The 12,545-nt window shown below is 39.0% G+C and overlaps 1 protein-coding gene across 1 annotated transcript in view; it reads left to right on the top strand.

Moving 5' to 3' along the window:
* Positions 1–12,545, top strand: part of ANKRD31 (ankyrin repeat domain 31) — a 135,948-nt gene that overhangs the window by 114,601 nt on the left and 8,802 nt on the right. Inside the window, exon 25 of the mRNA XM_010847598.1 lies at positions 5,559–5,661. Coding sequence (XP_010845900.1) covers positions 5,559–5,661 — 103 coding nt within the window. The remainder of the gene's footprint in view (positions 1–5,558; positions 5,662–12,545) is intronic.

The raw sequence follows: 12,545 nt of genomic DNA, 5'->3' as shown, positions 1-12,545 counted from the left end.
GAGACAGGGACAGGGAGGCCTGGCGTGCTGTGATTCATGGGGTCGCAAAGAGTCGGACACGACTGAGCGACTGAACTGAACTGAACTGAACTGAATGTAAATTTATTGTGACATATTCGCTCTATTCCCTGTGCTGCAGAATGTATCCCCAGAGCTTATTTATTTCATATGTGGTCACCTGTACCTCTCAGTCTCCTGCCCCTATCTTGCCCTTCCGTTCTTCCCTCTGCACGCTGGTTGCCACTAGTCTGTTCTCTTTATCTATGTTTCTATTTTGTTACATTCATTTATTTTTATTTTTTGATTCCCCATGTAAGTAATAACAGAATATTTGTCTTTTTCTGTGTTTTTTTTATTTCACATACCATAAACCCTCCAGGTCCATCCACGTTGTTGCAAATGGCAAGATACTTTTTTATGGCTGAGTAGTATTCCATTGTACATTTACACCACATCTTCTTTATCTATTCATTTGTTGACGGACACTTAAAGTGAAAGTGAATGTTGCTCAGTCATGTCCGACTCTTTACGACCCCATGGACTATACAGTCCATGGAATTCTCCAGGCCAGAATACTGGAGTGGATAGCCTTTCCCTTCCCCAGGGGATCTTCCCAGCCCAGAGATTGAACCCAGGTCTCCTGCATTGCAGGTGGCTTCTTTACCAACTGAGCCACCAGGGAAGCCCCAGTGAACACATAGGTTGTTTCTATATCTTGGCAACTGTAAACAGTGCTTCTTTGATCATTGAAGTGCACATTCACCTGTTTTGAATTAGTGTTTTTGTTTTTGGATGTATACCCAGGAGCAGAATTGCTGGATCATATGGTAGTTTTAAGTTTTTGAGAAACCTCCGTACTGTTTTCCATTGAGGTTATACCAGTTTTCGTTACCACCAACAGTGTAGAAAAGTTCCCCTTTCTCCACAGCCTTGGCAACATTTGTTATTTGTGTTCTTTTTGATGATGGCCATTCTGACAGGTATGAGGTGATACCTCAGTGTGGCTTTGATTTGCATTTTTCTTATGATTAGCAGTGTTGAACATCTTTTCATGTCATTGTTGGCCATCTGTATGTCTCTTTTTTGGGAAATTTTCTATTCAGGTCTTCTGCCCATTTTTTGACAAGCTGTTTTTTGATACTGAGTTGTATGAGCTATTTATACATTTTGTATATTAACTCCTTATGGGTCATATCATTTGCAAGTATTTTCTCCCCCTCAGTGTTTTCATTTTGTCAGTGGTTTCCTTTGCTGTATAAAAGCTTTTAAGTTTAATTAGGTCCTGTTTATTTTTTATTTTCTTTCCTTTGCCTTAGGAAACAGATCCAAAACAATGTTGCTCTAATTTATGTCAGAGAGTGTTCTGCCTGTGTTTTCTTCTGGGAATTTTATGATTTCCGGTCTTTCATTAGGTCTTTAATTCATTTGGAGTATACTTTTTGTATATGGTGTGAGAAATGCTTCTAATTTCATTTTTTTACATGTTGCTCCTAGTTTTCCCATTGGAGAAGGAAATGGCAACCCATTCCAGTGTTCTTGCCTGGAGAATCCCAGGGACGGGGGAGCCTGGTGGGCTGCTGTCTATGGGGTCGCACAGAGTCGGACATGACTGAAGCGACTTAGCAGCAGCAGTCCAGTTTTCCCAGCACCACTTAGTAAAGAGACTCTTTTCTTCTTTGTATATTCTTGCCTCCTGTGTCAGAGATTAATTGAATATAAGTGCATGGGTTTACTTCTGGGCTCTGTATTCTGTTCTGTTGATGTGTGTGTCTGTTTCTGTGTCTGTTCAAGACTGTTTTGATTACAGCAGCTTTGTAGTACAACCTGAAGTCAGAGAGTATGATTCCTTGAGCTCTATTCTTCTTTCTCAAGATTGTTGTAACTATTCAGGGTTTTTTGTGTTTCCATACACATTTTAAAACTATTTGTTCTAGTTCAGTGCCAGTGGTATTTTGATAGGGATTGCATTGAATCTGTAGATTGCCTTGGCTAGTGTGGTATTTTAACAATATTAATTCTCCCAGCCCAAAAACACAGTATATCTTTCCATTTATTTGTGTCATTTTCAGTTTCTTTTCCATCAGTGTCTTACAGTTTCCCACGTACAGGACTTTTGCCTCCTTAGGTAGATTTATTCCTAGGTATTTATTCTTTTTGATGCAGTGGTAAACAGGATTATTTCCTTAGCTCTCTCTGATAGTTCATTGTTAACATACAGAAATACAACAGGTTTCTGTATATTAGTTTTGTATCCAACAACTTTTCTGAATTCACTGCTGAGCTCTGGTAGTTTTCTGGTGGTGTTTTTAGTGTTTTCTATATATAGTATCATGTCTTCTGCAAACAGTGACAGTTTTACTTATATCTTTACAATTGGGATGCCCTTTATTTCTTTTTCTTGCCTGATTATTGTGGCTAGAAATTCCAGTACTATGTGAATAAAAGTGGCAAGAGTGGTCATCCTTGTCTTGTTTGAGATCTTAGAGGAAATACTTTCAGCTTTTCACTGTGACTATTATGTTAACTATGGGTTTGTCATATATGGCCTTTGTTATGTTGAGGCATGTTCTCTCTTTGCCCCCTTTCTGGAGTATTTTTTTTAATCATAAATGGATATTGAATTTTGTCAAAATCTTTGTCTCATCTATTGAGATGACTGTATGATTTTTATTCTTTTTGTTAATGTGCTATATCACACTGATCAGTTTGCAGACATTGAAATATCCTTGCAACTCTAGGATAAATCCCACCTGATCATGATTTATGATCCTCTTAATATGTTGCTGGATTCTGTTTGCTAATGTTTTGTTCAGGATCTATGTGTCTGTGGTCGTCAGTGATACTGGCCTGTAATTTATGGGACTTTTTTTGTGATATCCTGTCTGGTTTTGGTATCAGGGTAATGCCGGCCTTCTAGAATGAGTTTGAAAGTGTTCCTTCCTCTGCAGTTTTTTGGAATAGTTGGAGAAGGATAGGTGTTCACTCTTCTCTAAATGTTTGGTAAGATTCACCTGTGAAGCTCTCTGGTTCTGTACTTCTGTTTGTTGGGAGTTTGTTTGTTTGTTGTTTTAACATTTACATATTTGGCTGCACCGGGACTTAGTTATGACTCAAGGATCTTCGCCCTTTAGCTGCTGCCTGTGGGGTCTTTAGTTGTGGCCTGTGAATTCTTAGTTGTGGCATGTGGGTTCTAGTTCCCAGGCTAGTGATATCAACATGGGCCCCCTGCATTGGGAGCATAGAGCTTTACCCACTTTCCCTGGATTTACCACCAGGGAAATCCTTGTTGGGAGTTTTGTGGGGTTTTTTAATGTGTGTTTATTTTTTTGCCCACGTTGGGTCTTAAATGTGGCACACAGCGCCTTACTCGTGGCATGTGGAATCTAGTTCCCCGGCCTGGGATCACACCCAGGCCCACTGCATTGGGAGCATGGAGTCCTAGCCACTGGACCGGGAAAGTCCCCCTGTTGGGAATTTTTAAATTACTGTTTCTATCTCATCACTGGTAATTGGCCTATTCAGATTTTCTATTTATTCCCAGTTCAGTTTGGGGAGATTGTACATTTGTAAGAATGTGTCCATTTCTTCTAGATTGTACATTTTATTGGCATGTAGTTGTTTGTAGTAGTCTCTTAAGAACCTTGGTATTTCTGTGGTGTTGGTGATAACTTCTCTTTCATTTCTAATTTGATTGACTTGGGCCCTCTCTCTGTTTTTCTTTGTGAGTCTGACTAAAGGTTTATCAATTTTGTTTATCTTTTCAAAGAACCAGGTTTTAGTTTCGTTGATCTTTCCTGTTTTTTTTTTTTTTTGGTCTCTATTTCTGCTCTAATCTTTTTGATAGGTTTTTTTTTGTTCTTCATTCTCTGGTTCCTTTAGGTGTAAGGCTAGGTTGTTTGAGTTTTTTCTTTTTCCTGAGGTAAGCTTGTATCACTAGAACCTTCCCTCTTAGAAATGCTTTTGCTGTATCCCATAGATTTTGGATCATTGTGATTTTCTTTTCTTTTGTCTCTAGGTACTTTTTATTTCTTCTTTCATTTCTTCAGTGAGCCATTGGTTGGTTAGTAGGATGTTGTTTAGCTTCCACGTGTTGGTGTGTTTTGCAGTTGTTCTTTTTTTTTTTTTTAGTAGTTGATTTCTAGTCACTTAATATTGTGGTTAGAAAAGATGCTTGATATGATTTCATGTGCGCTTTGAAGGTATATTCTTCTTTTTTTTGGATGAATGGTCAAAATCCATTGTTTTCACCTGTTTATTATTTGGAGAAGTGACAGAAGGCATTTAGTGGCCTCACCGCTTCTTCCGTTGCAGGTAAGGAGGGTTTAGCAAGCTGAGTAGGCCAAGTCTGTTACATTAACGTGTGAGGCTCTGTTTGGTCATAGGATTGAGCTATAAGTCTGCCTAACCATTCCATATTCCTTAGGCCGTCCTTGCTCCCTTCAGTAACAAGCACTTATTGAGTACCGAGGGTGTGCTCAACAGTATGCCAAAGGTATATTTCTCATAAGTATTTTCCATTTTACTCCCCACAACTTAAAAATCTGGAGGTACTCAAAGAATTTAAGAATCCTGATTAAGATCTGGGACTTCAGAGCTTTCTCCCTGTATTGTCAGGCACTATGTGAAGTGCTAGAAAATAAAACTTAGTATGATACAGATCTTTAGTGAAAACAGACACATTAATACATAGTTTCATTTAAGTGGGTTTAGTGCTTGACAGAAATATAAGCACAGAGATTATGGGGTCCTGTAGGAATGTCACTACTTGAGCATCTCTGGGTGAGTATCCTGGAGGAAGGGGTGTTCAAGTCAAGATTTGCTGGGTTAACCATAGTGAACCTAGCTTCTGGGATTATGTTATCAGACTGCTTTAGAACTCAGTCTGGAGAAAGCAAAGACTCTTGGGCTGATACATTTCTGGCAGGTGTTTGCCAGTCTGCCTCAGTCCAGCCCATTTTTATGTATGTATTTCTAAGCTCTGAACTTTGGGGCTGATAAACAATAGCTAAGTTCACAAGTAAACCAAGGGCAGGGGAGGCGGGGAAGCTTTGATGTTTAGACCTGAAATGCTGTTCGTCTAATCAGTTGCATGTCTGATTTCTTGAAAAGTACCATTTTACTTTTATGGCTTAATTTTATTAATGCAACACTACTTTTTTTATGTTGTAAAGTAGCAGGTACTGAATTAACATTTGTTGAGTAAGTGAATGTATGAGAGAATTAATGATATATATCAGAGGTCAACAATTTTCTCTGTAAAGAGACAGATAATAAATATTTCAGGCTTTGTGAGCATATGATCTCTGTCAAAACTACTTGATCCTTTTGTAGCATAAAAACAGCCATAGATGTTAAGTAAATGAATGGTATCACTGTGTTCTAATAAAAACTTTAGTTACAGAAAAGATGGTAGCCCACATTTGACTGTGAGTTATAGTTTGCCAATACATAATATACAACAGTCAGTACTCTACTGGAGTTACAATTTGCAAGAGATAGGTGCATTTGCTTCTGGTGATTTTGTATGATTTTGAAATTCTGTGTTTACTTACGTGCAGATAACATACCAGGGGAAGGAACTTTTAAAGTATGTTTCTGAGGGATTACCCGTGCCTCCAGACCCAAACTTGGAACCTCAACAACATCAACCTTGTCCTCCAGGTATGTGCAGACCAAAACCTATTTCTTAGTTGTGGAAAACGACACCCTAATCCACTGAGAAGGCATTTCACTTGTCTTTTTTTTTTTTCATTCAGGTTAAATTCACCTAATGTTCAGATAACCATTTTAAAGTGAACAATTCAGTGGCATTTAGTATATTCATAATGTTGTACAACCACCACCTCTGTTACAAAAGAGTTCCAAAACAGTTTCATCGCCCCAAAAAGAAACCCATACCCATTCAGCACTTCCCATTCTCCACCCCTCCAATCCGTGGGAACTCCTGGTCTGCTTCCTGTCTGTGTGGATTTGCCTATTCTGAATATATTACATAAGTGGAATCCTAGTATATATGACCTTTTGTGTCTGACATCTTTCACTTAGCATAGTGTTTTCAAGGACTGTCTGCACTGTCGCATCTCTCAGCACTTCATTCCTCTTTATGCTTCCATTATGTATATAATGGCATTTATTTATTTATTTGTTTATTCATCGTTTGATTGACATTTGGGGTTCCACTTTCTGGCTATTGGACATAGCACTACTATTAACAGGTATATACATATATTTGTATGTACCTGTTTTCAGTTCTTTTGGGTATATACCAAGGAGTGAATTGCAATATTACTAATATATATTATATATTTACTTTTTTTGAGGAACAGCCATATGTTTTCCACAACAACTGAATCATTTTACATTTCTACCAGCAGTGTACAAGGGTTCCAGTTTTCCCACATTCCCACCAAAAATTATTTTCTGTTTGTTCACTGCACTCCATTTAAACTCCATTTAACTTAATTTCTAGAAGAATAACCCTTTCCTCACAGTTCCTTTCTCTGTGAATCTATGATGTACTTATTTTAGGTAGATTTTTTTTTGGTTGGAATAAATTTATTTCACCTGTATGTAAACAAGGTATTTAATAGTCATGGCATTTTAAAAAAAACGCTTATTAAATCGGATAAGTTTGACTACATCCCAGATATAACAAAGTGCAGGGAAAGAAACGGACATATCAGCAATAAGATTTATTTTTAAATCTGTACATTATCCACAGGCCCAAACAATAGCAGCGAATGCTTGAATGTCCCTAAAGTAGTGCCATCTGAAAGAAACCTATAATAGGTCAATTAAAACCCATCTCACAGTAGCAGCATTTCATTTTAACAATAGTATGGCAGAGAATGCATATGAAAAATTCATCACAAGACAGCCAAGTCTTCAATAATGCGACTTCATGTAAAAACTCAAGCTCCAAATAAAAATTGGTAAGGTAGATTTTTTTAAGTGTCATAAAAGGAAAATGGCTTCCCAAGTAGCGCTAGTGGTAAAAGACTTGCCTGCCACCGCAGGAGGTTCCATCCCTGGGTTGGGAATATCCCCTGGAGGAGGAAATGGTAACCTACTCAAGTATTCTTGCCTGGGAAACGCCCTGGACAGAGAAGCCTGGCAGACTGTGGTCCATAAGGTCACAAAGAGTCGGACATGACTGAAGCAACTTAGCACAAGAGGGAAAATGGTATTTTTCCTTTCTTTTCAGGCATGATTTGGTTAGTTTCCCATATTTTCTAACAATAAATCCTAGATGCTAGAATAAAGCTTTGCTTATTAATGTAGACTGATACACTTCATTTGATGGAATAAACCTTCAGAAAACTGAGGAGAATGCAGTCTTCAGTCAGCAGTTGATTGCAGAGTTGTTGGAAAGGCCAGCAGCTTTATGAAAAGTGGACGTAACTAATGTTGTTACCCTCCTGTACTGCAGCGTTCCCGCTTTCTCCCCCAGTGGCCCTGTCTTAGACCAGCTGGGGACAATATATGAGGAAAAGAGGTACAAAACAGAAATGAGAATTCTGTAATAACCAGTCAAAAATCAAACAGGATTACTGTCACCAGGCCCCTAACCAGGGCTTCCCAGGGTCACTCGCTCCCTTACAACAAATCCAATAATTCAGCACGTTCCTAACTTTACACAGAGCCCTTTGTCTCAAAAACTGGCTTCAGAATAAGATGCATTTTCCCCAGTTTTCTAAGGATAGCCTCAAAAATGTTTCTCATCATTTTGGGGAAACTCATAAAATAAAACAGTTGTGAAGAAGTTAAAGGGTTTAAGGAACTAGAAGGAGTTGTGATTCATGGCCTTTGGTTCCTAACCCTGACTGCAGTTCTACCTAATCTTGGAGATGAGCCCAGGACCCAGAGTTTTTAGAAGTGATTCTTAGGCAGCCAGCCTGACAGCTGACTCTGAATGACTAGTAGTGTCTGATTTCTTATGCAGGTAATAATTTGAAAATTCTTTATATTCAGCCCTTCACTTTGATTCCAAAGCATACCTACCCCAGGGCTTGCATACTCAAATTCTCTGTCCCTTCCCCTCTCCCTTTTTCTGTCTCTGTCTCTGTCTCTCTCTCTCTCTCTCACACACACACACACACACACACACACACGACACACACTTCTTGAAGGAAGATCAAGCAAACCTTTCTCCTAGTTTTATCCTTAAGAGTCAAAGCAGAAATATAGGTTCTTCCTCATATTAGAAAGGTTGTCTGCTCCTTAGAGTTTCTAGTTCCAGGCATGTCAGATCAGATCAGATCAGTCGCTCAGTCGTGTCCGACTCTTTGCGACCCCATGAATCGCAGCACGCCAGGCCTCCTTGTCCATCACCAACTCCTGGAGTTCACTCAGACTCACATCCATCGAGTCAATGATGCCATCCAGCCATCTCATCCTCTGTCGTCCCCTTCTCCTCCTTCCCCCAATCCCTCCCAGCATCAGAGTCTTTTCCAATGAGTCAACTCTTTGCATGAGGTGGCCAAAGTCCTGGAGTTTCAGCTTTAGCATCATTCCTTCCAAAGAACACCCAGGACTGATCTCCTTCAGAATGGACTAGCTGGATCTCCTTGCAGTCCAAGGGACTCTCAAGAGTCTTCTCCAACACCACAGTTCAAAAGCATCAGTTCTTCGGTGCTCAGCCTTCTTCACAGTCCAACTCTCACATCCATACATGACCACAGGAAAAACCATAGCCTTGACTAGACGAACCTTTGTTGGCAAAGTAATGTCTCTGCTTTTGAATATGCTATCTAGGTTGGTCATAACCTTTCTTCCAAGGAGTAAGCATCTTTTAATTTCATGGCTGCAGTCACCATCTGTAGTGATTTTGGAGCCCAGAAAAATATTCCCCAGCCATACATCTCCTTTCTCAGAGTGCTCATAGATCACCTGCTAAGGGAGCATGAAATTTGAAAAATGGATTCTGCTTCTGTTGCCGGCAGTATAAACAGTTTCCTGTTACTAATGTCTCTCCAGAAATCCTGAATTTTCTTTCCTTTAGAAATTTCAGATGTTAGCACTAATTTGAGAACTGTGGAGGCACCAGTATGCCAACTAGCATCTTGCTACCTTGATCTGGACCTAGGAATCTATAAAACAGGTCTGTAGGCTACTGTTGAAGTTTTATTTAAACATTCCTTGATTTAGGATTCTTTTGTACCTGGTTTTATGGTACCTAAAAGAAATCAAAAGACCTGGCAAGTCAGAAAAATGTAAAGCCTCTAACCTTATTACAAGCAAGGTTGCTGTCTTATTTCTCCAGAGATATACAAATGACCAATAGGAACATGAAAAGATACTCATCATTGCTTATTGTTAGAGAAATGCAAGTCAAAACTACAGTGAGGTACCACCTCATTGTTAGAGGTGGCCATCATTAACAGATTTACAAATAAATGCTGGGGAGAGTGTGGAGAAAAGGGAACCTTCCTACACTGTTGGTAGAAATGTAAATTGGTGCAGCCACTGTGGAAAACAGTGTGGAGGTTCCTTTAAAAATCAAAAGTAGAGCTGCCGCATGACCCAGCAATCCTACTCCTAGGCATGCTGCTGCTGCTAAGTCGCTTCAGTCGTGTCCGACTCTGTGCGACCCCATAGACAGCAGCCCACCAGGCTCCCCTGTCCCTGGGATTCTCCAGGCAAGAACACTGGAGTGGGTACTCCTAGGCATACATCTGGACAAAACTATAATTCAAAAAGATACAGGCTCCTCTATGTTCATAGCAGCACTGTTTACAATAGCCAAGACATGGAAGCAACCTAGATGTCTACTGACAGCTGAATGGATAAAGAAGATGTAGGAGGGGACTTCCCTGGTGGTCCAGTGGTTAAGAATCCATCCTGCAATCCATGGGATGTGGACTTGATCCCTGGTTGGGGAACTAAGATCCCACATGGTGCAGGGCACCTAAACCCTCGTGCCACAACTAAGACCTGATGCAGTTAAATAAATACATTTTTTAAATAAAGAAGGAATGGTATATATGCACAATGAAATACTACTCAGCCATAAAAAAGAATGAAATAATGCATTTGCAGCAACGTGAATGGACTTAGAGATTATCATACTAACTGAAGTAGGTTAAACAGAGAAAGACATATACCATGTGATACCACTTGTATGTTGAATCTAAAATATGGCACAAATGAACTTATTTATGAAACAGACACAGATTAACAGACATAGGAAACAAACTTATGATTACCAAAGCGGGAAAGGGGTGGTGGGAGAGGGATAAATGAGGAGTTTGGGATTAGCAGATACAAACTGCTAAATGTAAAATAGATAAACAGCAAGGTCCTACTACATAGCACGGAGAACTATATTCAGTGTCTTATGAAAAACATATTATGTGTAACTGAATCACTTTGCTGTACATTAGAAACTAATACATTATAAATCAACTATACTTTAAGAAAAAAGAAAGAAGTGATGGCCCTTCACATTTTCTCATCCAGAAATTTAAAAGAACTATTTCTCTTTACCCCTCATCCAGTTTACTTCTGTTAATACATATCATTTTGGATTCATGGTATCAAGAAAATCCTGAGTCCTGAAGATAACAGATAATATGACTTTCTTCAATAAGTCAGAGATAATGGAAGAGCTTTTTATTTTTTTGAGTTCTACACAAAAACTAGTTAACTTGGCAACACGAGGCAACATATTGATAGACTACAGGGTGTTAAAATGTGGTATATTAACACATTTGAGGGTATATATTAAGTCTAATAAAAGATTTTAAACATACCAAAGCTAACCTTTAAAAATGAAATTCTGTTAATGAAATGTTGATTGAATCCCTGAAGTATTTATCTCTAATGTCCTTTTAAGCTTTAAAATGGAGTGAATCTGTGGTGCATATTCCCTTAAAATTTCACAGCTTCCTCCCAAGTCTCTCTCTCCACTGCGTACTTCGTTATAGTTCCCTTTTGTGTTATTGAGGGACTCTTCATTGATATTTCAGTATATATTGGAATAGGAAAAAATGAACATTCCCAAAACTTCTACATCATTTGTGAACACTGTGTATAAACATACTGATATACTTTTCATAAAGTTCTCTTAAAAATTATGTTAATATAGATCACATTTCATCATTTACCTGGAAAGTCAATTTTATATGTTTATGTCCCCTGTCACCATAGTACCAAGACACTCAAAACACCTGAAGCTGAGTGTATTTATCTAAGCAAAACAGAACAAAAAGGTGTCTCCTGAGGTCTTTTCTTTTCCCAAGCTATCATTTAATGCACACTGATTATATAATTTATAATTTTCTTTCATGAGGATTTAATATCACTTGTTCATTCGGAAATAGAACACAATTTTTCCGTTCTAAAAAGTAGACTTTTTTGTTTTGAAAAGTCTTTGACGTATGTGTAATCTGTTGTAAATACATGACTTTAAAGAAACAGTTTTATTCATTTTAGTGCTGTTATTGTGCTTCATTTCTCTGTAAAAGAATATGTAATAGAAGACAAACATTCACAGGTGCTTCTGTTTGATGTGGTTAAACACCCAAGGAAGCCGGTTGCCTGATAACAGAGCAGCGGGTGTTTCTTTCAGCTCCTATTTAAACTCTTTTGATTCTTTTTCACTATTTTAACAGGTCATTTTTTTTTTCACCCTGGTAGTTTACATCTACTGATAGAGGAAGAAAGAGAAGAAAACAAATGATCCGTTGAGCACTTGCCATGTGCCATCCCCCTGCTGGATTATGCTACATACATTAGGGTAGACAGGAGCTTCTTTTCAGGATGTGAACTCCAGGGTTCACATCTGTACAACAGATACACAGAAAACCTGAACACCTTACATGTACGATCAAGTCCCTCAAACCCAGTTCAGCTTAAGGAACTGCCTGTTAATTTCAGTTTTCCCTTGAATAATGAAGGCCTAAATAGTTTTAAACTTCTAAATATTATGATCAAGTCTGTTTCTTGACTCCAGTCCAATTTTCACAGATGGCTTTTGATTTTATCAGTGTAGTGAAAGTCGCTCAGTCATGTCCGACTCTTTGCCACCCCATGGACTATACAGCCCATAGTATTCTCTAGGCCAGAATACTGGAGTGGGTAGCCGATCCCTTTTCCAGGAGGTTGTCCTAACCCAGGTTTCCTGTATTGCAGGAGGATTCTTCACCAGCTGAGCCACCAGGGAAGCCCTTCCCTGTAAATATATGCCAAATTATTAATTTAGTTTTAGATATCCAATCATATAATACTTTATCACCATATGTATCCTTTCACTTCACTTCAGTCGCTCAGTCGTGTCTGACTCTTTGCGACCCCATGAATCGCAGCACGCCAGGCCTCCCTGTCCATCACCATCTCCCGGAGTTCACTCAAACTCACATCCATCGAGTCAGTGATGCCATCCAGCCATCTCATCCTCTGTCGTACCCTTCTTCTCTTGCCCCCAATCCCTCACAGCATCAGAGTCTTTTCCAATGAGTCAACTCTTTGCATGAGGTGGCCAAAGTCCTGGAGTTTCAGCTTTAGCATCATTCCTTCCAAAGAACACCCAGGACTGATCTCCTTTA

Source organism: Bison bison, unplaced genomic scaffold, assembly GCF_000754665.1.
Source record: "Bison bison bison isolate TAMUID 2011002044 unplaced genomic scaffold, Bison_UMD1.0 scf7180017864252, whole genome shotgun sequence".
Classification (NCBI taxonomy): domain Eukaryota; kingdom Metazoa; phylum Chordata; class Mammalia; order Artiodactyla; family Bovidae; genus Bison; species Bison bison.
This window is presented reverse-complemented; position numbering and strand designations above follow the sequence as displayed.